Here is a 24,148-nt window from a genome sequence, read left to right as displayed (position 1 = left end):
AATTGAAATATTCCCATTGAAAAGAACCCGCTCGTACATTTTCGTCACTTGAATATTTATTGTACTTCATTTAAATCATTTTGTATTTGAATTTTTTTTTACATACTTTTATGGTTTTTAATTTCATCAGCATAATTCAATAATATATATTTTTTGTATAGTATAATAATTTTATAACACGTTTTTCTGCACTGTGCAAATAATTTTCCCATCAACTTCTATTCAATTTGCGAATTTCCTTTTAGTTATTTGCGTGATGGAGTGTTGATATTCAAATTTCCTTGAATTCTTTAGTACAGTCTACATTAAATTGTTTTACATTTGATTTCATTTACCGACTAACATTTTGTTGTATATTCTTTTTCTTTTTTTTGGTTTCGTTTTTCTCAAAATAATTCATGTTTTTAACACTTTTTGTAATAGTATAAGCTGTATACACTTATAGTAAATGACTTGAATACATAATAACAAACGCCTCGGTTACAATCTTCAATCTTCACAACTGTATTCATGACCCAGAATTTACATGGCGTTACTAAAAGCTCTGGAATCTTATGTATTAAGCATATTGTTTTTGCGCATTCCTGTCCTCTAATCAGTGATATGAGCACTAATTATCCAGAAATTAAAGTAAATATTTGTAGGGCAATCTCGCCCACCTGTCGCGTGAAGTAGTACATACTTATGTAATTCATTAAACATACATTAGTTATCGAATTCTTTGTTCTTTGTTCTTATTATCAAAATGGCGCTGTGGCGGCTTAATCAATCCATCGGAATTCTAATGGCTTCCTAGTTCTATGCTCACCCGATACTCAAAAATCCAAATAACATAATGGTACGAATGGTACGAAAGTGCACAGGCAACGTTTTTGGTTTCGAAACTCCAACACTACAGTCGAAAAATCGCCCACAGTTCTAAAAAATCATTTCTGGATCATTATAAAATGTAGAACTCAAATACACTTGAAATAAGATATATATTTGCTACGTATTCGTGAATGAATTTGTATTGCAATTTTCTATCAACTGGGACGATTTTTGTAGAATGTAATTGGTGGGGGAAACCCTTAAATAACCCTTAAATCAAATAGCAATTAAATACGATCTAATAACACGATTATACATTAGCGAAAGTAGTTATCTTTTGCATCAATAATTCAGAAACTTATTCACTTTTTTGATTTGAACATTTTGAGTACCGGGCAGAGTAAAGTCGACAGCCGCGCTCTTGTGTTATAAGTTTTTGTGTTTATTTAAGATTTCTGTTTCGGCAAGGAACCCATAAATATGCATGGGAACACTTAGTGTAAGCGATTAAAAGATATTCACCATTGACTACTAAAAACATTCGGAACTTGTTCTTGCGATTTGCGTTTAAAGTAATTCATATCTTGCCTGCATTTGAATCATTTGTTGTAAACTCTTAGTAAACTATTCATTTTTTTTGGCATATTTGACTTACAACAACGGTAATACAAAAAAGTAAATGTACATAAAAAACAACAACAATACAATTTTCCTCCGCATTTATGTACTACAACTTCTTTTTTGGTGTTGTTCTAAAAGCTGCTATTTATATTTCGACAACAATTTCGGAACTATTGCTGCTGCTGCTGCTGATTTATTCTGCTTGCTTTAGGTATTATTTTTCTTCATTTTCCATACATTCATTTTTCATTTGTATTTTGCATTTTGCATTTTGTATTCTGTACTTTTTTTTATGATTTAACTCTTTAATTGCTCGGCTCGCATTAAGCAAAGTTAACGGTGGTTTCATGTACACATTTTGTACGCACGCCCTACACATCGGCACATCGTTCCTATTTTTCTATATGCTCTATAAGTTCAATATGCTCTATACTGATGCATGTATTATTCCCCCCCGTATCCATCGTAATGTTTCGTAATATCTATGCAACAGTTGCTTTGATTTTTGGTACGCTCTTTACATTGGATATCAATTTGTGGACTTACGGATCTCGGATATCAAGTGTTACAGCTTTGGATTTTCGTTTCGTTAATTGAAGTAGTTCAAAAATGTATGTTTAGCATAGAAAGCACAAAGAGAATTCAGATGATAATCAGATATTCACATATTCAGATATCCCATATAAAGATTGTTTACCAGCAAAACGGTTTTTTTTTCGACAGTAAAGTAGCTAATTCATATGCACAATGAAAATAGAAATATATGTACTTAGATTGTAATAGTTCTTCGATAAGTTATCATCTTTCGATTCATATAAAGGTATTAGTCGCGAACAACCAGGATTTCATCTTAATTTGATTCTCTAATTTCTTTGTTTTATCTGTTCTCCATATATTCTTCTTCTTCTCGTCTATTTGTAAGATTCACATTAAGTTAAGTTAAGTTAACACGTTCGAATCGAACAGCAATTTGATCTTAAAGATGCGGCCCATCTCGCCTCCCACTCCCATCGATGTTGGCTCTAAGTGGTTAGTGTAATTACGGCATAGCTCGATTTCTGCGATTGTTTGGGCGGGCAGCTCAATACATTTCTAGTCAAATAGAGAAAATTACTAGGTAGTCGGTAGTCGGTAGTTGGTAGTTGGTAGTTGGTAGTTGGTAGTTTGTATTTGGTAGTTGGTAGTCATAGGACATACATAGGTATATAATCTAAAACGCACAAGTTAATCGCGCAAGTCAGTTTCGCATGGGCAAATATACATAATCTGGATTACATCTACACTTTTGATGGGCTACGTGTTGGCTCTATGCTAATCGCTTTTTGCTAAATACATATTTGCGTTTTTCAAACTGTGTTTCATTTGCACTGCACATCAATTTTGGGGCTCGTGAGTTCTGGCATGTACGCGTGAAATGAAACGGCTTTGCGTTAAACTATAGTAATAAACTTCAAACTGAGATATATCAAGTGGCAACTACTTGCGCAGCAACTTGTGCATTTAATTATCCGAGGGGCTTGTAACTTCCGTAACCGTTTTTTTTTAGTTTATAGTTGGTGAATCGAAGCCACTTTGTACTACTAGCTGAATAAATCTTGAGTTTCTTGAGTTGGCAGAGGGCAAGGATGATCACCATCACAATTTCAAATAGTATTGTCCCCAATCTAGCTCAAGGCACCGCGAATACAATGTGGATATAACTCCAAGTACCAGGTACCAGGTACCAGCTTGCCCTTTACCAGCTCATCTCAGGGCAGGGTTCGATGTCACAAATTTGCTGGGATAACAAGAGCTTTTCCGGGGAAAAATACATAGTTGATCGCAGATGCATTGTGAAAACTGTTCCCACTGCTGCACTCCTAACTTTATAATACAATTATTTATGTGTCTATTCATCTCGTTCTTGATTACTGCTTTTGACTTTGAGGGGAACTATACGAGTAATATGTATAGCTTGGAATTAACTATGGAAAATTGTTTCTTATGTGCAGAAAGATCATATACATTGTATACATTAAAGTGTGTCTGCTGCGCCGAGTCTAAGCTCCGTTTAATTATCGTTTTTACAAGTGATCAGAAGGCGGCACTCGCGACTTTAAACACATTAATATCCATTTAGTTATAATCTGATTTTTCTTGTTATTCTATTTGACCATGTTAGCCACGTTGGCCACTTGGTTTTTGTAAATAAGTATGTACGTCTGTAGATAAAGTATGTATTTTTGTAGCATTCATAGACCGTTATCATCATTTCATTTCATATCATTTCAATTGAAATTTTCAGCAAATAAACCACTGCGCCTCGTTTGATTGAATGGTATTAAGAACTTGAGAAGCATTTAACATTTACATATGCATACACTCAATTAATCAAATACTTACATTTACATAATATGTTTGCATGTGTGTAGGTATTATAATAGATACTCCCGTATAATAAACTTAGCTACCCAGGCCTGGCCCTACTTCATCAATGGCTTCCTTTTCAGCAACTTGTTGACCACCGTCTTGAACAGATTGGGCTTTATTCATAAGTATCCCAGTGTGGCATATGTCTTCACGAAGGTGCCGTCGTTGGTGCTGACGTTCCTGTGGATGAGTTATTGGGTGGGAGGAGAAGGAGAAAGCGAACTTAGCCACGATTATGGGTGGTGAAACTCATGGCTTTATACTAACTCGTCTTCCCAGGGACACACCGCATTGTGGTCAGCTGCATCCATGCTGCTGCCGCCGGCCTTTTCGCGCGCCTCCCTGTCCTTTTCGTCCTGCGAGCTAAGTTTCTTGCCCTCCGAGTTTCGCTTCTTGCGCCGCTTTCGCGCCTCCTCGTTGCTGGATGTGGGCGTGGCCGAAGCAGAGGCCGAGCCAGAGGCCAGCACCATTTCTCTGCTGCTGCTGCTAGGCGGAGCAGGAGTAGGAGCTGCCGGCTCGCACGGCTCGTCGTCTACGGTGTCCACGTCCAGTACGGCCAGGGGCGCCATGGATGGCGCCGGGGTGGGTGCCGGCGGTATGTAGCCAACGTCTATGCTGTCAAAGTCGTCCACTGCGTCCTTGGCATCGCCAAACTGCAGTCCCTCCTGGTACTCTTCGGTGGTTGGTGAAAGCTCGTCCAGAACCGTCGGTTCCATATCAGCAGCCTTTTCTGTGTCGTCCGCCCGCACTGCTTGATCATCGGTGGTGATGGTGGCGGCGGCGGACGTGGTGGCCATCTGTTTCAGATCCTCGCCTGGTTCGGCTGCTGCGGTCTCAGCGGACACGGGCGTAATTGCTTCTAGCACCAGGACCTTAATGGTGGGCGGACTACCTGGCTCTGTTTGGACACCACTGCTCTGCTCGATCAGTTCGATTTGGACCTCCTTGACCGTGGTCACAGTCGCCGGGGCATCGTTGAGCTGGTTGGCTTGCGTTGAGCAGGAGCTTTCCGGCAACTCGGTCGAAAGGACCACCTGCTCCGCCTGATTCTCGCTTTCTCCCGGCGGTGGCGTGATCTTGGTTATGGGCGGCGGGGTCTGTTCGGGGGTGGGTACTACTAGAAGCGGCGGTTCCGATGTCGAGGACTCGCCCAGGGATATTTTGTTAAGTTCCTCCTCCAATTCCGCATCGACATCCGAGCCAGATGGTGGATCTTTGGCGATGCCTTGCCCACTGCCGTACACAGCGCTGCGTGCCTGCAGCGGCGTGGAGCTGCTGGCCACCACAGTGGGTGAGGAGGTTGTCGTTGGAGTGCGTCCTAGCTGGAAATCCGGAGTGGGGCTGGCAAAGAAACCGCAGACACTTTAAAATTTGCGATGGTATGGTATGAAGTAAATGGGTTTACCTTGGAGTAAATGAGACTGAGGCCCGACGCTGCTCCGGAATGTTGGGAATCAGACGCTTTATGCCTGCTTCGCCGCTGTCCACGGTGTTCTGATGGCGAATGCCCAAATTGCGCTGCATTCGATCATTCACATCGCTGTTGTCCGAGGAAGTGCTGCGCATAAAATGTTGATTACTTGCTGTCCAAACATCCGGAGTTTCTGGTTGGTGTGCGCCTACCTATTCAATCGCAGTGGTTGCCCGGTGGAACTTAGGATCTTCGATGCTCCTCCTACTCCAACTGCTGGAGCCGCTGCCGGCGACTCTGTGCCACTATCGAGTTCCCAGGGACACACGGATAGCTTTACTTGCGCTGGCGGCGGCGGGACTGGTTCGGCTGGCTCATCCCACGGGCAGACGGCACTGCTGGCCGCCACAACCAGTGCTGTGGACGATGTTGTCGACTCCGTGGCATCGAGGACGGTGGTCTTCGTCTTTGGCGTTTCTCTGTGGGACAAACCATAGTACATACATACATATACATTAATGACAATTTATAAAAACCATATGCTCTATACACTTAGACGGTGGTTAAAAGGAATGCTGGTGTTCAACACGTAGACTTACATATATGCATATGTACAATTGGTAACAGAAAAGGGGTAAGAGACGCAATGGGAGAAGCATCCGGAAACGAACAGTCAATTCGGCCATATTTATCTTATGTCGAAATGGTACATAAATAGTACAGAAACACACACACAATATAACAACAGCAAACATTCGAGCATAGCAACGATTGAAACTATGTATGTATATTCGGAGACAGTTGGTAAAGTCTGGAAAAGTCTGGAAAAGAGGCGAGGCAAACAGGATCGCAGCGGTGACAGTGGTGACAATACAGACTCCAAGGGCAACTGGGAGATCGCTGGACAGATGACGGGGAACAACAAGTGGGAATGCCACAGTCGGTGCATCCGACTTGATATGTAGATATATCCGCTACTCCATGCAAAACACAAGATCTACTAAGATCAATCGGACCGGGTTATACGAGTATTCTGAAAGAACTAAATATTTCCATATTACGGATTCATTCAGTAAAAACTTAGAGCTGAAGTACCGGTTATATCATTGGCATTGCGGTGAAGTTAGACAACAAGTATGCAAGTTTACAAAGGAATTGGATGTCGCCCATTCCCCCAATTACTAGATTAATTAGATTACTTTTAACTTTCAGTTGGCTAAATAGATCGCAAAAAGAACTTTCATTGCTAGACTGCATCTCAAAAATGGGCAGAAAAGGCGACAAGTCGATGGAAACAGAAGGCAAGTAACGCAAAAATTGGATGGGTGGAAAGATTTTGGGGGATCTTGGGGGTCACAGATTCGAACGATGAACAAAAGAAGAATAGGTGTGTGGATAAGAAAAAAAACTAGCATTACGTTTTAGGTTTGGAAAGAGTTTAGTTAGTACAAGTGGTAAGTAGAGTAGTAAGCGTTTCGCAAAACCAATCAATAAACATGTCTTACGGAAGTGCCTGCAAACTACTTTCGCGATTCCCGTATGCCGCATATATCCCAATATCCATGATCGCCATGTGGCGCTGTGGCATATCGCCTCGATAAATTGAATCGCTACTGCAGTGCGTGTGTGATGTAAATTGTATGGCATATATATGATATAATCAATTCTTTTAGTATCAATTGTTCAACGGGGGATTTTGGGTGGTTTCTTGTTGTTTTCGATTTTGATTTCGATTTCGTTTTCTAAAGGTCTCGTGCGCATCGTGAAAAAGTTAGTAGTACAGTATATATATATATATGTATGTTGAATGTAAACCAAAAGCTTTTGTCGCCAAAAATCAAAACGAATGTTTTTGTTTAGCTTGGCTCTTTCAGGCAAATCAAACATTGCGAAAAATCAGAAAAAATTAGCTCGCTGTATATCGATTCTTGAACTGACTCACTCAGCACCGCATCCGGTCGAGATCTTTACTTACCTGAAGGGTATTTCGCTGAGATTACTCTGGGAATGAGAGTGCGGTACCTTGGAGCCGGCATCCTTGTTCACACCAATCACGGCCAGCTCGTGGGCAGAGCCGGTGAGACTGCGATCGCTGCCACGACGACGGGCAAGATTACCGGGCGGTGGAGCCTGCATCATGGAGCTGCCGGCGGATGTGCCGCTGGGCCCCTTGGCCGCATCCCCCAGATTCGGCTGGCTACTCAGTGCGGCTGTCATTTTCTTCTTGGCACCGCTCACGCCGCCAAAGTTGAAAAACCGCTTCTTGTACGACGGCTGAATGCCGGTGTCCAGCAGGCGTTTGTAGTGCTCCGACCGTATGAATCTCGGGTAGCAATCCTTCTTCAGCAGCAGCATGTATATGTGCTCCGATGCCGAGTCAAATGTGAACCGCGATGGATTTTTCAGGCCCTTGAGCACGCTCTCCATGGTCTTGCCATCAATGTTAATCTCGCAAGGTGCGCCGGGCTTCAAAAACTCCCTGAAAGTGAACACACACATAAAGGTGATTAAGTGGGTGGAACACCCAATATGCGCAGGGTTCATACGCACTCGTAGATTTCGTTGACCTTTCGTGCCACTTGGGAGTGGGCGGAACGGCGCAATCGATTGACTGCTATCCAGAAGCGGATGTTCTCGTGCGAGTACTCCTTCTCCAGAAAGCTGGTGAACTCCTGCAGGCCAGTGGGATCGGAGACGAGCTCCTCGATGGAGATGGCCCAGCGCTTGACGCGCTTCTCTGTGGGAATGTCCACAAAGGTGTTGTTCAGCTGCCAGAAGGCAATATCCTCGGTGACCCACGGATTGGAGGGCAGTGCCGGCTGCAGAAAGAAATCATATTCGGAGAATGTCTCCGAGTAGCAAACGAGCGACTCGCAGGCCTGCGACATCTTCATTCGCGTCCGATTCAGCGACTTGCCCAAGTAGTCAACGTCGCGCTGCATGTCATCGACAGTCTTTTTTTTATTGGGCTTGAGGCCCTGACGATCGCGCGAAGGCACTGGACATGGCTCCAATGGAGTGAACTGGCCAGGTGGTGGACGGTGAACTCTCCAGTAAGCTCGTTCCTGCGAGTCTCCCACGATCTTGTCACCTTTCTTGCGCTCCTTGGCCAGCCGCACCTGCTCCTCGGCCTGCATCGAGATGAAGTCCCACTTGCCCTTCAGGTTCTTGTGCAGCGAGGCCAGTGCCTCCGCCTCGTAGTCCTCCAGTGCATGGCGCTGCTTGTTGCGCAGCGATCGTTTGGCCAAATAGATGGCGTACTCCACATTATCCGGCGCCTTGTGCTGCCAGGGCCAATAGTAGGGCGTTTGGAATCGATACAGCGACGAGTCATCCTTCACGGTCAGCGTCTTTGAGTCGTTGACCGGAAAGAAGTAGCCGTGCAGACACAGTTGATTAGCAATGTTGAGGGCCTCCGACTCCTCGATTTGCAGGCGATCCATCAGCCATTCAATCAGATCGTAACCTAAAAGCGGGCCACATTCAATCAGTGATTAGTTAAATGGATATCATTGTCAAGAGTGGATGTAGTAAGGAACCACTTACCCATAAACGCATATGGTATGGACGTCAGGAACATCTTCTGCTGTCGCACAGGCACGCCATGTTCCTGATCCTGCATCTCCCGCACCAGCATTTCCATCTAAAGAAATGCAAAATACTTGTAAGTAATTGAAGTTGGATACGCCAGGTCATTTAACCCACCTTATCGAAGGCCATGGGTCGCGATAGCTTCTCGATGGCCTGCTGTTGGTTGCCACTGCCGCCGCTGGAGCCGAGCAGTCCACCGCCTGACCCACTGACCGATATGGAGCCGTGATGGTGTGGCGCTGTACTCGACGCACTGGCCGGATGCGGTTGCTGGAGCTGGTGCTGTGGATGTGGATGTGAATGTGGCTGTGACTGGGACTGGGACTGCTGTGGGGCATGCGGATGCGTATGCTGGTGATGGTGCTGCAGGTGGTGGTGACCCACCGAGCTGCCACTGAAGGCAGTGGCTGCCTGCGTTGTGGCCGATATGGCCGTGGCGGTGGAGGCTAGGGCAGGACTGCTGCCGCTATTCGCATTCCCGCTGCTGCTGCTCGTGGCGGCGGCGGTGGCGACTGTGCTGTTGGCATTGTTGTTGCCACCACCCGCCGACGGCGACAGCTGTTGCATGGCCTGGAGCACGACATGCGGCTGAAGACTCAGACTGGTTGGCTTGCTGGGCACCAGCGACAACTGGGCTTGTGCCGGTGGCTGCGTGGTGGGCGTGGGCGTGATTGCACCCGTTGCCGTTGGTGGTGCAGATACGACCACGGGCACGAGAGCCGCCGACTGATTACGTAGCACCAGCTGCCGATCCCTGTCCGGCGGCACACCGCCGGGTGGTTCCATGACCGCTGTGCCCGGTGGCGCGGCGGCGGATTCGCTGCCGTCTCTGGCCCGTCGGCCTCGTCCGCCTCCTTCTCGTCCTGCTGTTCGTCCTGGTTCTTACTGATCCGCTGGGAACAGTTCGGTTTGGGTGCTCTATATCAAAGTTGCTTCGTTCGGTAGTGTGATTTCATTTACGCGTTCTGCAAATATCCGTTCGCTTCATGATCTTAAACGCGCTTGATAACCGCTAAATGAAGTATGCGGTAAATGTGGCCTACTTCTAGTTGATTACGTTGCTCTCGGTTTCAGTTATCCGAATTCCATCATGTCCTTGTGTATGGAAATATTTGCTGAAACAAGGCAACACATTCGAATAATATTACAAAAGAGATATCTCTGGAGTTTTCAAATCTTCCATCAGAGGGTTCAAAAATATGTTACAATATTTCTACGCGTTAAAGTCATAATCATCATATGATTCTTATTTTCGCTGCATACTTTTAGACACCTGCGATGTACCTTAAGTAGAGTAAACACTTCTAATTAAATCGCAACCAAGAAGAGTACCTTACAATATACGCATCGCTGAAAAACTCGTCGTTCGACTAACAAGCAAACTTACAATGTTTCATGGTTCGGTCGGGTTGGCTTCTCCTTTCCTTCCGTTGAAAGTGAGGACCCCAGTATCGCCTATCGCCTATCGCCGGCGAAGCCCTTCTGGAGTGCCCTCTTCTCGCCCAGCTCGCTGTAGCAACCACCGCAAGATGCTGAACTGATGTTTAAATTGATTGGGACTCCTTTTACTTATTCTATCCATAAATAGCCCGCTTCCATGGCCTCCAAGTGGCGTGTAGTATTCAGCGTCAGCTCTTTAAAGGCGCTGTGTGCAGGTGAAAACCTACAAAAGACGTACAGAAAATACATTAGTTTATATGCAGCTACTGTTTGATAATTTAAAGCATTCACTCGTATGCCAAAAGACATTTTAAGTGACTTTAGCAGTCGAGTGCTGGCGGGTATTTCCACTTTAGCCCGGAATTTAAACGGAAATTGAGCAATTTACCCCTTTTTCCAGGTTTCAAACTGGTCTAGGTGCCTCCCCTTTTCTCACAGAGAAAGCAAGGAAGTACAGTGGTATTACTTAAGTCTAACTCTATAGTTTCTATGGTATATTTCCAGCATAAACGATCAAGTTTAGGGACCTTTAAAACCTCTTTTTTTAACTAATTATATAACAAATTATTCTGCAGCTGCGAGGGTATTCGAATTTTGGCTCGCTTAAGTAAGCTTTCCATTTGTACGAGTATTGTGCGTGCCCGCGGCAAACTTGTATAACCATTTTGTCATTAACAAACGCACTTTGCCCTATCGACCTCTTTCCGCTCCAGTCAACTAGAAGTAGAAGTCGAAATGGAAGTGAAAATGGAAGTGGAGCCGCTCGCGTGCGACTCCAATGTGGCAGCTTTACTGCGCCTCCTTTAATGATAGCATTTAAAAATAACAAAGGCTGTTGGACTCACATACATTGGCAGAAATATGGGCGTGTGACACCAATATGGCAACTAGAAGATGCAGGCGAACAACGCCCCTAAAAATATTCAGTATGAAGGGGATTTTGAAAGTACACAGAATATCATGAAAACACCGATAAAGCTGTGCAAAAGTATGCAATCAGAGAACTGCAAGAGTGGCATTTTTAGCCACCCTGATCACACTCAACAATTTTGAGTGCGGGTGCCACTCACACCGGTTTTCGAGGGTACATACAAACACCCGGTCAAAATATTCGGGTGTCTGCAAACACCCTGGTGCCTGCGCACCCGAATCAATGCGGCACCCTACGTCGCGGGTACCAATCACACTCGCCACTCATAACGAAGGGTAGAGAAGGCAAACATGCAGAAAAAGGCAAGTGCCTTTTTCTCGGAAACACCCGGGTGTCTTGGTAAACACCCGGGTGTTTTGGTAAACACCCGGGTGTTTTGGTGAACACCCGGGTGTCTGGTAGACATTTGAGTGCCTGTGGTAGGTAACATACGAAAAAGAAAAGTACATTAAGTACTGAAAAACGAAATATATTATGCCGAAAATCTGTAGAATTATGCATTCTATTTACAGAAATTTAACCAACACGAAATAGACATTTCTTTTTTATATCTTATATTATTTGCTTTGTTAAAATTTTTAATATTTAATTACCATATTTAACTTTGTATGTATAATTTTTCTTTTTAAAATGATAAAAAAAAAACAATAGAAATAGAATTGTGTTAATTAAGTATAAATAATATTTAATAATATACATAATATATTATTTAATAATACATAAGTTTGTTTTTTGTAAAGACATTAGATACATCAAAACACAAAAACATGTGCACGACCTTTTTCTTGGGTGTTTCCATTCACCCTAAATTTTTTGGACCGTGTCTCGCTTCCACCCATACAATTTTTATGCATACAGAAAAGTACCTGCGGCCGATCCTTGCTTGCGCGTCACCCACCCTAAACTTCTTTGCACAGCAGACACCCGGGTGTTTTTTGTACTTGCACAAAAAACACCCTGGTGGCAAAACACCCGGGTGTTTGTCATTGCTAAATTTAGGGTGTCTCCAAACACCCGGGTGCGGAGACTCCCGGTGTTTAGCGGGTACACTTAGGGTGCCGGTGGCTTGCTGCAGTTCTCTGTATGCAATAGCTTAGTTTGAATAGCTTAGTTTTCGTTGCATACTTTTCGGCATACACCCAAATAATACGAGGCCCTAGCTTTGTTTTTCAAATAAGAGAATGTGTGTGTGTGTGGCTTCTTTAAAGCCTTCCAGGAAATTCCTGCCGACTGCGAGGCGATTAAGTCAATTTAAGGGGCACGGGCAATTTCAATCCAATCAATAATGCACTATGCGCTGTCTTTCCGCATCGATTTGTTCATTTGTCAATCAAGCGAAGCTCCAGGCACATGGACATCATTATAGGTGGGCCGCCTTATGCAAAGAGTGCTCGCTTCTAGCAAATTAAAAAGGATTTCATTCAATTATGTAAGATGTGCCAGGTGCGTACTTATGTCGCTATGGCAAACCACTCAAAGTACAAATGCATTTGTGCACTTTAGCAATTTGCTGGGTAACTCGTGGACTTTACGGAAAACTTGGAGCTTTGCAATTACTTGCGATTGTAATTCTGCAAAATTATAATGGAAGATATTTTTATACCGCTTTCGTGGAATGACAATCAACAAGGAGGGCTCTTAACTCACATTTCATCATTCCCAATTAGGTAGCTTGCTTTCACAGTGGCTTAAACTTATTCAGAAACAACCTAAGTACCTGACTTTAATGAATACATTTATCCTGAAAAATAACAGGTCACCAATAATCAATTTCCCCTTGCATTTGCTGAACTTTAGCTAGTCCCCCGAAAAAAATAATATTAATTGCCCCGCTTTATTCCAGTTGCCGTCCTGTTGGGTCATATATACATACATATATACAAATATATATATATATATTTATACAAAAGTAGTGAACGCAAACAGCGAGTGGCAAAGTTTGCTTTACTATATTTAATTTGTTTGCCGAGATTTGCTGTTCTAATTTTGATAAGTAGCGCTGATTTTGTCGGTCTTTGTTGCCGCCACTGCTGAAGCGTTTTCCACAAGCCCCGCCCACGTGAAGTGCCCGCCCCCGCGCAAACCCCTCCCACCTACCACCTAGAACCCACCACCCCCTTCGCCCATTTAAATGTGACTTTTGTCATGCATTCGTCGCAGGCGGCTGCCCTTGTCGTTGTCGTCGTTACTGGGCCGGAAGTTGGTTTCAAACTGTTGGCAAATGAGTTTCCGTTTGCGAGGGAGGTTTCCTGCCTGCAGTCCTTGTTGTTTATGTTGTTGTTGTTGCTTTCGCTGCTGCTGTTGCTGTTGCTTTTGCTGCTGCTGTTGCTGTTGCTGTGTTGACTCTTTGGCTGCCTTTTGCTCCTTTTTGCCTTTAGCTTCTGTTTTTTTTGTGCCAACGTTACATGCTCGCACAGTTTGCAAAAGTTTATTAATTTGCTGCACATCGGGTTTGTCCACTTTTTATTACATACTCGTACATACACATATAGAAGTATTCACTTTGGCAGCTACTCCGCAGCAATACACTAGCAATTCGAACCTGAATCTTGCAGCCGATGAAAAATTGCCAAACATAATAAACAAATCTGGGTGCTTCGTTGGTCTGTCCACACCTGTGGACCTCTTAATAACCGATTGTACAAATAAATATGTACTTAATGAGCTGGTTGTCTGCCTGTGTTAGAGATAGTCATAGTCATCATATGCACATATACTATTTCTTTACACATCATTGCACCATTACATTATTTATCAAATCTGATTGCACCGACTACCTGCTACGCAAAATCCAAAATCCGGATGCTACAGCTGCCCTATATGCGCCGCAATGCAATGAACAATAAACCTTTAAAGTAAACAAGTGCGAGCCTCTTGGCCAACTTAACCAACTCGTAAACAAGGCTGAATTAACTATGAGAAAGCACACACTCATATCCTTGTATTCTGGGGCACACACAACACGAGCATGGGATGCAAATTGTCTTTGAAGCAGCATTCTCAGCCCTAAACACTGAGCTGAGCCCTGGGTACCGACTATTGGGTACTTGGTACTTGGGTACTTGGTACTTGGGTACTTGGTACTTGGGTACATGGTACTTGGGTACTGGGTACTGAGGAATGCCTACGGTGGTGGGACCTTATCTTTGCATTGATATTGATTACCATCTCGTGCATTTGGTGCTGTGTGCACGGCGCAATTGATGTGATTACAGCTGCGTGCTGGGTGCTGTGCACTCGAGTTGCCTTAAGCGGGGGGCTTTGTTAAAGGATTACTTTAAGATGCCCCATTGCTTACGTTCATTTGAAGATTTAATCTTCCCACACATTACTTTGGTCAAGGCCACCGAAACACTGATGCTACCGCCTAAGCCCACGCCCACATCCACGTCCACGTCCACGCCCACCTTGAGCCACCTTGAACTGCAGCAGTGCATTGGAACTAAGACAGAACTAGAACGCTGAAACGACATCCTAAAACTGAGTAGATACACATACTGTCACTGCATTGGCATTGGCACAACAATTGTTGTTAATCGCAATATAAATTAATTGGAACCAAAAAGCTAAGTAAAACTATGTAGCTATATTTAAAAAACCTTCTTTCTTGGCTTGCCTAATTTTAACAGATACAATCTGCAGCGGATTTGTAGAACCTGGTCATCTGACATGGGCCCTATTTGAGTGAACTCGACTGTCTACAGATGAGTGTAGTGGCGATCGCTCCGCCGTTTTCCATCAAGATCTGGCTGAGTAATTACGCCGTAAATGCGAAAATAACAGTGTGCACTGTAGAATGGGGATGGGGAATCAACACTTCCACGTCTGGATTTGGTATGTATGTATGTACATATGTACATACTTGCTGGCTGGAGCTAAATTTGTTTGTACTCATTCGATATTCGGGATGCCATAAACTAAGGCCGAGCCATCAAACATATTTGGCCAGACATGCGATAATCGAAGTACCATGGGTACTATTCACCATTCAGCATTCCACATCGATATCGAACTACTTATTCGTGATCAAACTTTAATTTAAGGGCAGTACATGGATCGACTAGACGTCCAATCAATTTTACCCAGCGAGAGTAATTGGCTGTTTTCAATAACTTATGACTACGCACATGAACTCACACATCACACATTTGGGGGGAATTTGCTGAAAAGTATTTCACGTGCGTACGAAGAAGAAAAGATAAACAATACCCGTTGGGGATCAGTGTATAGTGTACAGGGTATATCTAATAGAGACGATAAGGCATTGAGATAACAATTATTCGAGAGTTACACAGAAATTACCCATAATGGTGCGCGAAAGTATGCAACAGAATGTTATTATCGTGCGAATACACAACGGATAAGCTAAAAGAAAGGGCGTTTCATTTCGTTGCATACTTTCAAACACCTTTTTATTTTGATTTCAATAAAATATCCCGCCGATGTTTAAGGTTAAGAGGTAAGTCATCTTGGACCAAGAAAACAGAGTTCACATCAACGGTAGACAATGAAAACAAAACACCAAGGTTAAGTTTAAAGTTCCCCCACCCCAACAATGTTTTGGTGCTTTGCCCAACTGAACCAGCTGTCACCCACTACAGATTGTGATGTCCGCCTTCGTGAGTGAAGCTGACGTAAGGCAAAAGGCGCCGATCGACTTGGGCAGGCTCCACTGTAGATCGAGTCAACAAACATTTTTACAGACTTTCTGGCCAACTAACACCACTGTCGAGTACTGGGGAATACAAGCTAATAAACTAAAACGGTACAGTATCAGAGAAAGTGTGGCCTATAGGGGGACTATATTTCTATGTGTGCGCCCGTATGTGTGTGTGTGTGTGTGTGTCGGGCGCGGGTGCTAGTGCATGTGTGTGTGAGTGTGGGCGAAGAGAGAGCTTTGATAGGCGCAAGATAGCACACACACGCACACACTCTCCGGTTTTTCTATGGAGGGGGCGTAATTGATGATGATTTTGCGAGGGTGCCTGTGTGTGTGTGTCTGTGAGTGTGTTTGCCTGTGTATGCAACAACAATATCAACAACCAGATAGCACCAGCAGCAACAACAAAAACAACAAAGGCAAAAAAAAAAACTTTGCGCAAAAACAGTTATTTCACTTGGGGAGTTCGGGATTTCGCTGCCGCTGCTGCTGTTATTTTTTGGTGTTTTTGTGGAACTCTCACACCTTTGGCGATTCGAAATTCGTTTGCAATAACATACAATAAACAAAAATCACCAAGTACACACATTTCCGTATTTTTATAGAACCGTGTGTATACACACATACATCTACACCCAGTGGGCAATTAAATATTTACGTCCACCGAGCCAGCTGGTTCGCAACTTCTCCCGGAACTCTCACTCTCTTCTCCACCACACCACACCGCAGCACACACACCAAACAGTGTGTGTTGGTGTGCACACTCGCAGCACACACACTCACACGCACACACACAAGCGTCTGGGTCAAGTGAAAATGTATTATTGGGCACTTTTCATATTTTCCACATGCAGACGATTCTTTTTTCTCCTCGTATTTTTTTACATTTTCACTGTCAATGCTAGCATAACTAACGGTGTTCGCACTTTCGCACACAAGCAAATACATCGTTTTTTTCCTTTTTTTTTTTTCTTTGGCTACCTTATTGCGCTGCCTTTGCTTCGTTTTCGTTTTCGCTTTTCCTTCTCCTTTTCGTTTCTATGTATGGCCTTCTCCTTCGGGGACTCTCGCGATTTTCTACAATAAAATCGTTTTTGCGTATTCCCTTTCGTTGCACAGCACTTTCACCGAATATGATAAAAAAAAATACGAGAAAATCTCACTAAACAAAAAGAAAAAACCAGGCATCTTCGGAAAATGCAACACACCACGAACCGCAAAAGCACACACAACACTCTATAAATCGATTCGAAATTCCAATTGTGCGATTGCAAAATACAGTGTTCTTCTATTCTTCTTCTAGTTGGGCCTTCTTGTTATTCCGTCTAGCTGGTGGTTATGTTTCCATGTTGCCCGCTGCGATGTGGATGTGTTCCCTGAACCCAACACAAAAAAAACACCGTCAGCGCGAGCAAACGACGCACGCACGACAAGGACGTCCGCCGCACACGATACTTTGAGCCAGTGTCCGCATGTAGGAAAATGGAAAATGGATTTTCCTGCGCCAACAGCGCTAGCAGCAGCAGTCTCCATTTTTCGGCGACCCGAGTGCCAACGAGCGAAACGAAACGAATCAAAACGAGAGAGGGAGAGAGAGTGGCGAGAGCAGCGGCGGTGGCGACAGCAACGAGAGCGGGAGCAACAGCGAGAGCGCCAGCGCCAAGTTCCTGGGGTGGAAAAGCTGCGGTCAGCCCAATGGCAACGCATTCGGGAAAACCAGTGCCCGCGGCCCGCTGGAAAAGCCAGGCAGCCCCCGAAGAGTGGCACTGGAAGAGGAAGATTGCACGAAATCGCAACTCCTTACAACTATCGCTTTTTCGTCCACCTCTATGGCGAATGTAAGACTCGTTACATTTCAAAATTTCTTGCGAATTACTTGGTGTAACTAAACTTTGATTATTTGTAACGTCGATTCCAGCAACTTATTGAACATGTTTCATAAATCTTGCCTGTTTCGGAGTTTGTTTATTGGTAAAAAAAATGGTAAATGTCATCCCATCTGTGATATGCCTATCAATGTGTAATGTAACTTACTCGTTATTTTAATTTCGACGTTTCATTACGTACTCCTAACCTGACCGTTAGAAAATTTAAATACGTGACCTTTGAACTTTACCTGTGTTGTACTAGTTACTACAGAGTTAGCGATTATTACACATCCCAATGTCTGGGCCGTTAGAAATTTGACTTTTACTCCTAAAAAAAATTTGTTGTATGATATAGCATGAACTGTTATTTTTCCCAGGCTCGTAACTTGTTAATTTTGTTGATAATCAGTATATCTTACCTGTTGTTTATATCATACCATTCAGAAATTGCCGTTTTAACATATTTATTTCCATTAATACCACCCATAAACTGCTAAAACAAATTTTTTTACTGGCGTTACTTACATACGTACATTTTTATAATCTGTATCTAATAAAAAGAGTTAGGTTGTGATATGTTTTAAAAAGACAACAAGAAATGTATTGAATTAGTACAATAATGTAATTTACACATAATATTTGTACACATATTCTGTTAATTTGATACGCTTTCAAATCGAATGAAAAAATACGCTTTTGTCGTTTACATAAAATCCGCCGAATTTCCTCATAACACATGAGAATGTGTCACGTGGTAAATAGTCTAGTTTTAAATTTAATATGTGTCTATATGTCAAAATACGCTAGTTAGTTTACAATAGTGTAGCCAACAATCTTCGGTCAACCGAAAATATTAGTATTATGTATTTTGTCAATATTACGTTAGCCCAATACAAAACAATTATTCACTTGACTAGATTCTACCTACCCGTCATCAGAATATAAGTGTACAACTAACCTACGCCACAAGTGGACCACAAAACAGAGAGAATTTTGAAATAAGGAGTGTTTCGAAAAGTTTTTCTATACTAATCATTTTGTGTATTTACATTTACACCTATTCTCGTTCTATACTTACTAATCGATCTTTTGCTGTTGTAATCAAGCGAAATCCGACGACTATTCCAATGATTTACACTTGTAGAAACGGGGTTTCCAACATAAATGAAAGAATTCGAGAGAAAACATGTTATTTAAACGGAAAATTCCTATCTACCTACTAGTGAACTAAGTAAAACTCATTAAAATCAGGTCATGTTTTGCCCATTGTGTTTGGCTTGATATTTGGGAATATTCCATCAGTTCCGGTGATACATTTTACCTAATCAAAGAAGAAAAGGCCGAGTCCTGGTCATTCCTGTAAGTGATTAAAGCAATCTTCGCGCCCTGTATATTCTAAACTATAATCATGGCATAGATCGTCCTTGGTTAACATGTTCCTCTCCTCTCCTCACCGCCTTACTGACTATATCCATCCATATGATCATGAGCTGGATAGCGAAGTCTTCTAAAATTATCACAAGAAGTTGGCATTCGTGTGTTCAATGGCGCTTTGTCGGCGTCACATGTAGGAGGGCGAGGACTTGCGCGATCGCGATCGCGGCTTCGAAGGACTCTTTAGGCTGTGGCGCGAGCTGCTCCGCGGCTTGAATCCGCGATCGTTCCACGGCTCCGAGACCCGTCCGAACCAGTGTATCAAATCCATAACTTCCAGCTGAAAGGGAATGTGCATTAATGTGATTATCGTTCATCCCCATATCCATATATATGCTCACCTGAAGTGTCTGCGGCAATTCCTTGAATATCTCACACTTGGTCAGTTGCGCATGTTGCGAGAGAAAAGAAAGACATTTCGACTTTAAAGCAGTGGCCATATAGCGATCCGCTATTCCCAAAAGGCAGACCACGGAGTCCTCGTCAATAAGAGCGTATAGCGTGTTTTCGCACAATTCCTGTTCGAATTACAGATAGTTATAGTACCTGAACAAATGCTGAAGTACCTTTGAGATTCTCTCACCTTAAGATCATCTATGGAGTAGCGATCGGCGAGGAGCATAAGCTCGCACACCTGTTCGGCACCAACCGTGGGATCGATGGGAGCGCCGTAGAGATAGAGGAGCAGGCGTCGAAAGATCACGGGCGAGGTGTCCGTGATAATGACCTTCCGGTTGATCGACTCCTGCATGCCCGACATCAGGGCCTTCTTGAACCACTCACACCGAGCGGCCACAATCACCCGATGTGCCTTGAAGCTGTGCACCTGCAGGGCTTTCGCTGCCGGCTCCGCGGCTTCAGCAACAGCTTCAGTTCCGCCTCCTGGCTTGCCGGCACTTGGCGTGGGTGCGTAGGTGTGAACCTCGAACTCCATGTCGGCCAGCTGGGTGGAGTGCAGCAGGCGTAGGGCATTCTTCGAGAGATTGCTGCTGGCGGCAATGGGTGGCTCACAGAGGTGCCGAATGAGGTTTAACTGAAGGCAAAATGGGAAACGTTAGTCAGATGGCTAAGGATATGCCTAGGATATGTTAATTCATTACCTTAATGGTGTTATAATCATAGTATTGTTTGCGATCCAGATTCATGGCATCCTTGTCGCTTAGGCCCTGATTTAGGTTGTTCTCATGATCGGGCATTTTCAAATTGTTCGACAGCAGACAGGTGTCGTCCAGCAATCCCAGCTCGATCACGGACTGGGTGAACTCCTGTTTCCGCACCAGCATGCAGATCTCACTGATGGCGTCTCGCAGCGCGTCCTTGTGGTCCAGCAGCTTGGCAATGACGCCATTCTGTGAAGTACACGTTAAACTGCAGATCTTAGTCATCCAAGTGAACCAGTGTGCTTACTATCTGACTGGTGGCCAGCTTGAAGCAGAACTTGAACTCCTTCCAGCCGAGCTTGTCGTCCAATCGATCCGACAGGTTCTCCACAATAAAGATGTAAGCGGGAATGTCCATAATCAGTTGCTCGAGGTTCTGGTTGATTGTGCTGCTCTTGCTCAGGAAATCCATTTCGCAGAACGTAGTCCTGTAACGTTTTAGAGATCATTAGGTTGGGTTAACCCATGGTCCATGCTCACCCACTTTTTGTCCTTGATTATTTCGAGGGCCGCCACAATCCGGCCGTAAATGTCGCGCATTTTCCGCACCTCGTACATGTACAGCACAAACTTGAGGTCGTTTTCCGCGGAACTGAGGCGTTGCTTGTCCGAGAGATTATCGTAGAGCGTTAGACCCACGGGAGCACCGCGACGAGGACGTGGCGAGGGTTCGCCTCCATCGGCAATCTGCAGTTTCATGACAATAGCATCGTCCGCCTGTTGTTGTTGTAGCGAGAGATCCAAGTGGGAGCATTTAAGGTCCTAAACGGGTAATATGGTTAGTATACAGCTTAAGGAACTCTTGATAATCCTGATAACTCACCTTACACATGATTTCCAGTGAGTTTTTGATTTTCTCTATCACAGCGGTCAATACAAATAAGGTTGATTCGATCTGTGGTATAGATTGGATTATTGCCTTAGCTTAGATTAGTTGCATGCCAACTCACTTCAGGTACTAGGTAATTCACCAGCTCGGCCTTTTCATCCACACTCAGACCCACAAAGACTCCAAGCACGTTCTGTAGCAGCTGCTGAACCTGCGACATGAAGATGGGAATGCGGGTGCGGATGTACTTGACGATTTCGTTCTTCTGATAACGCGTCATGTGAGCGGCATCCGTGATGAAGATGTTGCAGAACTGCAGCACCTTGGCGCAGCCTAAAAAAAGATGCATCCTTTTATGAAACTGGTTAACCAATATCCCAGTGACTCACCTATGGCACACTCGCGCAAGGCATCCTGAAAGGTGGCATAGAGCTGCGCCGGATCGCGGGTAATGTTCCCGGGATTGATGCACTGGATGACCCGATTGAGAATGCCGTGCAGATCCATGGTAACATTGACCACAACTGCAAGCAATCGATTAGGAGTTACTCAGATATATGTAAACAGGATATAGTCTCCCGTGTGATGCTTACACTTCTTGAGTCGTATCAGCCGCAGGTACTTGCGAGTCGGCTCCACCAGCTTGGTAAGCGACGGCTGCAGCTCCGCAAAGCTGATGAGCTTCTCGCACACATCCTCGTCCAGGTCGGGAAGCAGAGACTCCGTGTACAGCCAGTGCAGGATGGGGCCCAGCAGAAAGTTGGGCAGGTTGCACAGCACGCCCACGGGCGTTAGGGGCGACGAGGGCGGCGTGTCCATGGAGCTGGGAAAAGGCGAGGGACTGCGAGCACGGTACGGCGATAGTGGTGGCCTCCGGATGCTGCAGATGGCCAGACCAGCGGTCGGTGGCAAGGGCGTGGGCGTTGGCTGCAGCATCAGGTCCTGGCAGAAGTTAAAGATGTTCTTGCAGTGCGACTGCGATGTCTCCAGGTGCGAATCCGAGTGCGAGGTGGGTGGCAGGCGATACATACCACCACCACCACCACCGCCACCGCCGCCACATTCGAGGCTGAGCAGACCGGTGGTCCTGACCACCGACTCCGAGTCGCCGGCATTGCCGTTGCTCAGGCAATTGAAGCTGCTGCTGAACTGATGCACTCGCTGGGCGCCCAAGCCGGACGACGGCATGGTCTGGAAGTCACACGGCGGCTGCAGGTAAATGGGCGAGAGATTGAGGCGCGGCAGGGACTTGTCATGCCCATCATCGTTGGCCGCCGGCGCCACGGAGATCCTAATGGGATTCGGTGTGTTCGGACCACTGTGGCAGGACCTGGTCGCAGGACGTGGGGCAGCCGATGATGGGGCACTGTTCACGTACATGCTGCAATCGAAGCCATTGAGCCGCAGTATGGAGGCGTGTAGGGCGTACTCCAGGCCACTGGAGCTCTTCACCATCACATCGCTGAAATAGGACTCCTGCAGGGCCTCGCCGAAGCTCAGTTGCTTCTCCTGGCCGGCGGCCTGATTGTCCTGCAGCCGCTTGCACTCCACAGCATACCAGTTCTCGCAGTTGAGCACCAGCGTATCAGTCGGCGTTAAGGTGTTGGTCTGCGATTGGTCAAAGGTAAAGGTCAAAGGTTAATCAAAAGGGCTCTGCAGTAGTTATATGTACATGTGTAATACATACGCTAAACTCGATGCTGTGGCCGGCAAAGGCGCCGAAGACCAGGCGCGGATTGATCTCGTGGACATCGAAGGTCTCGCAGCTGAAGAGGACACTGGCCGATTCGCAGAAGGTGCCGCAGTCTTTGGATTCCGGAAGCGGGCTGACCAGGTCATTGTACCAGGTTATATCACTGGTGTCATCCAGGCGGAACTTGATGCTAAGTGGAAGCAAGAGGATTAGGATGGCTATGCGCTGCATCAGGATTAGCTGGCTTACCCCTCTAGACCGGACAGCTCCCGCTTGCCCTCGAACGTGCAGCAGACAATCTGGGAATTTTTGGGAGTGTGTGTGTGTGTATGTTAGATGGATAACCGCACCAGGTAGTTGGAAAGCAGCGAAGCAACTCACCTCCCAGGTGCCCAGGAATGTGTGCACCAGTGCCATGGCGGTTTTCTAGTGTCCTGCTTGCAGTTGCCTAATCTCGCATAGCGCCATGTATCCTGGCCAAGTGTGTGTGGGTGTACTTCTGGCCTGCGTTGTGGAACTGCAGCTTCCCCAGCACCAGCGGTGACCAATTTGCATGCTCCGCTACTGGGATGCGGCAAGGAGTCGTGACCAGTGTCCACTTTTTGCTTTTCCTGCCTCTAGAAAGGACCTCTTCTGGATACGGATATCGATGTGCGAGTGTGCATGTGTATGTATTTGTTGTTGCCAATAGCTGTAACTGCGCTGCCGCTGTTGCTGCCACCTCCGCTACTCCGCCGCCAGCACTCTCTGCAAGGATATCAGCGAGTACAAAGTCCGCGCTCGCTGTGAATTCTTCTCGCTGGTTCTCTCTCTCTCTCGTTCACGTTCGCGCTCTCCTCCCGGCTGTTCGTGCCCGCATCCTGGCGCGAGCAGCAGCTGACAAAGCTTCGGAAAAACAGGGGGGAAAGCTCCGGGAAATGCGGAAAGTGCGAAAGTCGAAAGTCTACGTGGGTGGTTATGTATGACAATGCCACCCACGTTCGCAGAGCTTTCTATTTACTCTTCCATGAAATGTTTGGGCAAACACAACGCGCACGCACCTAATGACGTCGGACAGGAAACTCATTTGCCGTCACTGATTTTCACATTTTCACACGGCATTTGCTGTCACTCAGAAAAATAATTAGAAAAGAGATGTTCCCAAACAAATCATGAAAGTTTTTATCAAATATTATCAGTGGGTATTTAAGCTAAATACAACACTCCAAGAAGTTTATACTCGTTAAGTTTACAATAAATTAAATACAGTGATCAAAATAGAATTCGTATTTTAAAGTTAAAATAGTTATCG

At 45.1% G+C, this 24,148-nt stretch overlaps 2 protein-coding genes across 4 annotated transcripts; both read right to left on the bottom strand.

Moving 5' to 3' along the window:
- Positions 1-91: 91 nt before the first annotated feature.
- LOC6525847 lies at positions 92-17,331 on the bottom strand. 3 transcript variants are annotated; one of them, XR_001453864.3, is made up of 12 exons: positions 16,855-17,331; positions 10,230-10,505; positions 8,957-9,957; positions 8,798-8,894; positions 7,802-8,717; positions 7,227-7,730; positions 6,757-6,864; positions 5,464-5,730; positions 5,246-5,398; positions 4,108-5,181; positions 3,814-4,020; positions 92-2,523 (listed from the first exon to the last, which is right to left on the bottom strand). XR_001453864.3 is itself a non-coding variant. In XM_015191031.3 (11 exons), the coding sequence occupies exons 3-11, from the start codon at positions 9,626-9,628 to the stop codon at positions 3,960-3,962; spliced, it is 3,852 nt and encodes a 1,283-aa protein (XP_015046517.1). In that variant the 5' UTR covers positions 9,629-9,957; positions 10,230-10,505; positions 16,855-17,331; the 3' UTR covers positions 92-3,959. The 3 variants fall into 3 exon arrangements, 2 of the variants coding, with proteins under 2 accessions (XP_015046517.1, XP_002101667.2); XM_015191031.3 differs by having other exon boundaries at positions 92-4,020; XM_002101631.4 differs by lacking the exon at positions 6,757-6,864 and having other exon boundaries at positions 92-4,020; positions 16,855-17,329.
- Positions 17,332-18,309: 978 nt separating this feature from the next.
- LOC6525846 lies at positions 18,310-23,617 on the bottom strand. Its single transcript, XM_002101630.4, has 13 exons — positions 23,239-23,617; positions 23,107-23,156; positions 22,852-23,047; positions 21,758-22,772; positions 21,554-21,688; positions 21,286-21,497; positions 21,159-21,230; positions 20,820-21,097; positions 20,583-20,763; positions 20,276-20,524; positions 19,759-20,208; positions 19,517-19,693; positions 18,310-19,455 (listed from the first exon to the last, which is right to left on the bottom strand). Exons 1-13 carry the CDS (start codon positions 23,272-23,274, stop codon positions 19,303-19,305), a joined length of 3,204 nt encoding a protein of 1,067 aa, XP_002101666.1. The 5' UTR covers positions 23,275-23,617; the 3' UTR covers positions 18,310-19,302.
- Positions 23,618-24,148: the final 531 nt, after the last annotated feature.

Source organism: Drosophila yakuba, chromosome X (assembly GCF_016746365.2).
Source record: "Drosophila yakuba strain Tai18E2 chromosome X, Prin_Dyak_Tai18E2_2.1, whole genome shotgun sequence".
NCBI lineage: Eukaryota > Metazoa > Arthropoda > Insecta > Diptera > Drosophilidae > Drosophila > Drosophila yakuba.
This window is presented reverse-complemented; position numbering and strand designations above follow the sequence as displayed.

What these genes read in the sequence shown, in the direction of transcription:
- LOC6525847 (XM_015191031.3), bottom strand. Translation starts at nt 9,628, where the DNA reads ATGGAACCACCCGGCGGTGTGCCGCCGGACAGGGATCGGCAGCTGGTG. An exon ending in GACCCATGGCCTTCGATAAG is followed by an intron (nt 8,895 to 8,956) that starts GTGGGTTAAATG and finishes GCATTTCTTTAG; the next exon opens with ATGGAAATGCTGGTGCGGGA. An exon ending in CTCAGCGAAATACCCTTCAG is followed by an intron (nt 6,865 to 7,226) that starts GTAAGTAAAGAT and finishes CACGCACTGCAG; the next exon opens with TAGCGATTCAATTTATCGAG.
- LOC6525846 (XM_002101630.4), bottom strand. Translation starts at nt 23,274, where the DNA reads ATGGCACTGGTGCACACATTCCTGGGCACCTGGGAG. An exon ending in CATTCCTGGGCACCTGGGAG is followed by an intron (nt 23,157 to 23,238) that starts GTGAGTTGCTTC and finishes AAAAATTCCCAG; the next exon opens with ATTGTCTGCTGCACGTTCGA. An exon ending in GAAATAATCAAGGACAAAAA is followed by an intron (nt 20,764 to 20,819) that starts GTGGGTGAGCAT and finishes AAAACGTTACAG; the next exon opens with GACTACGTTCTGCGAAATGG.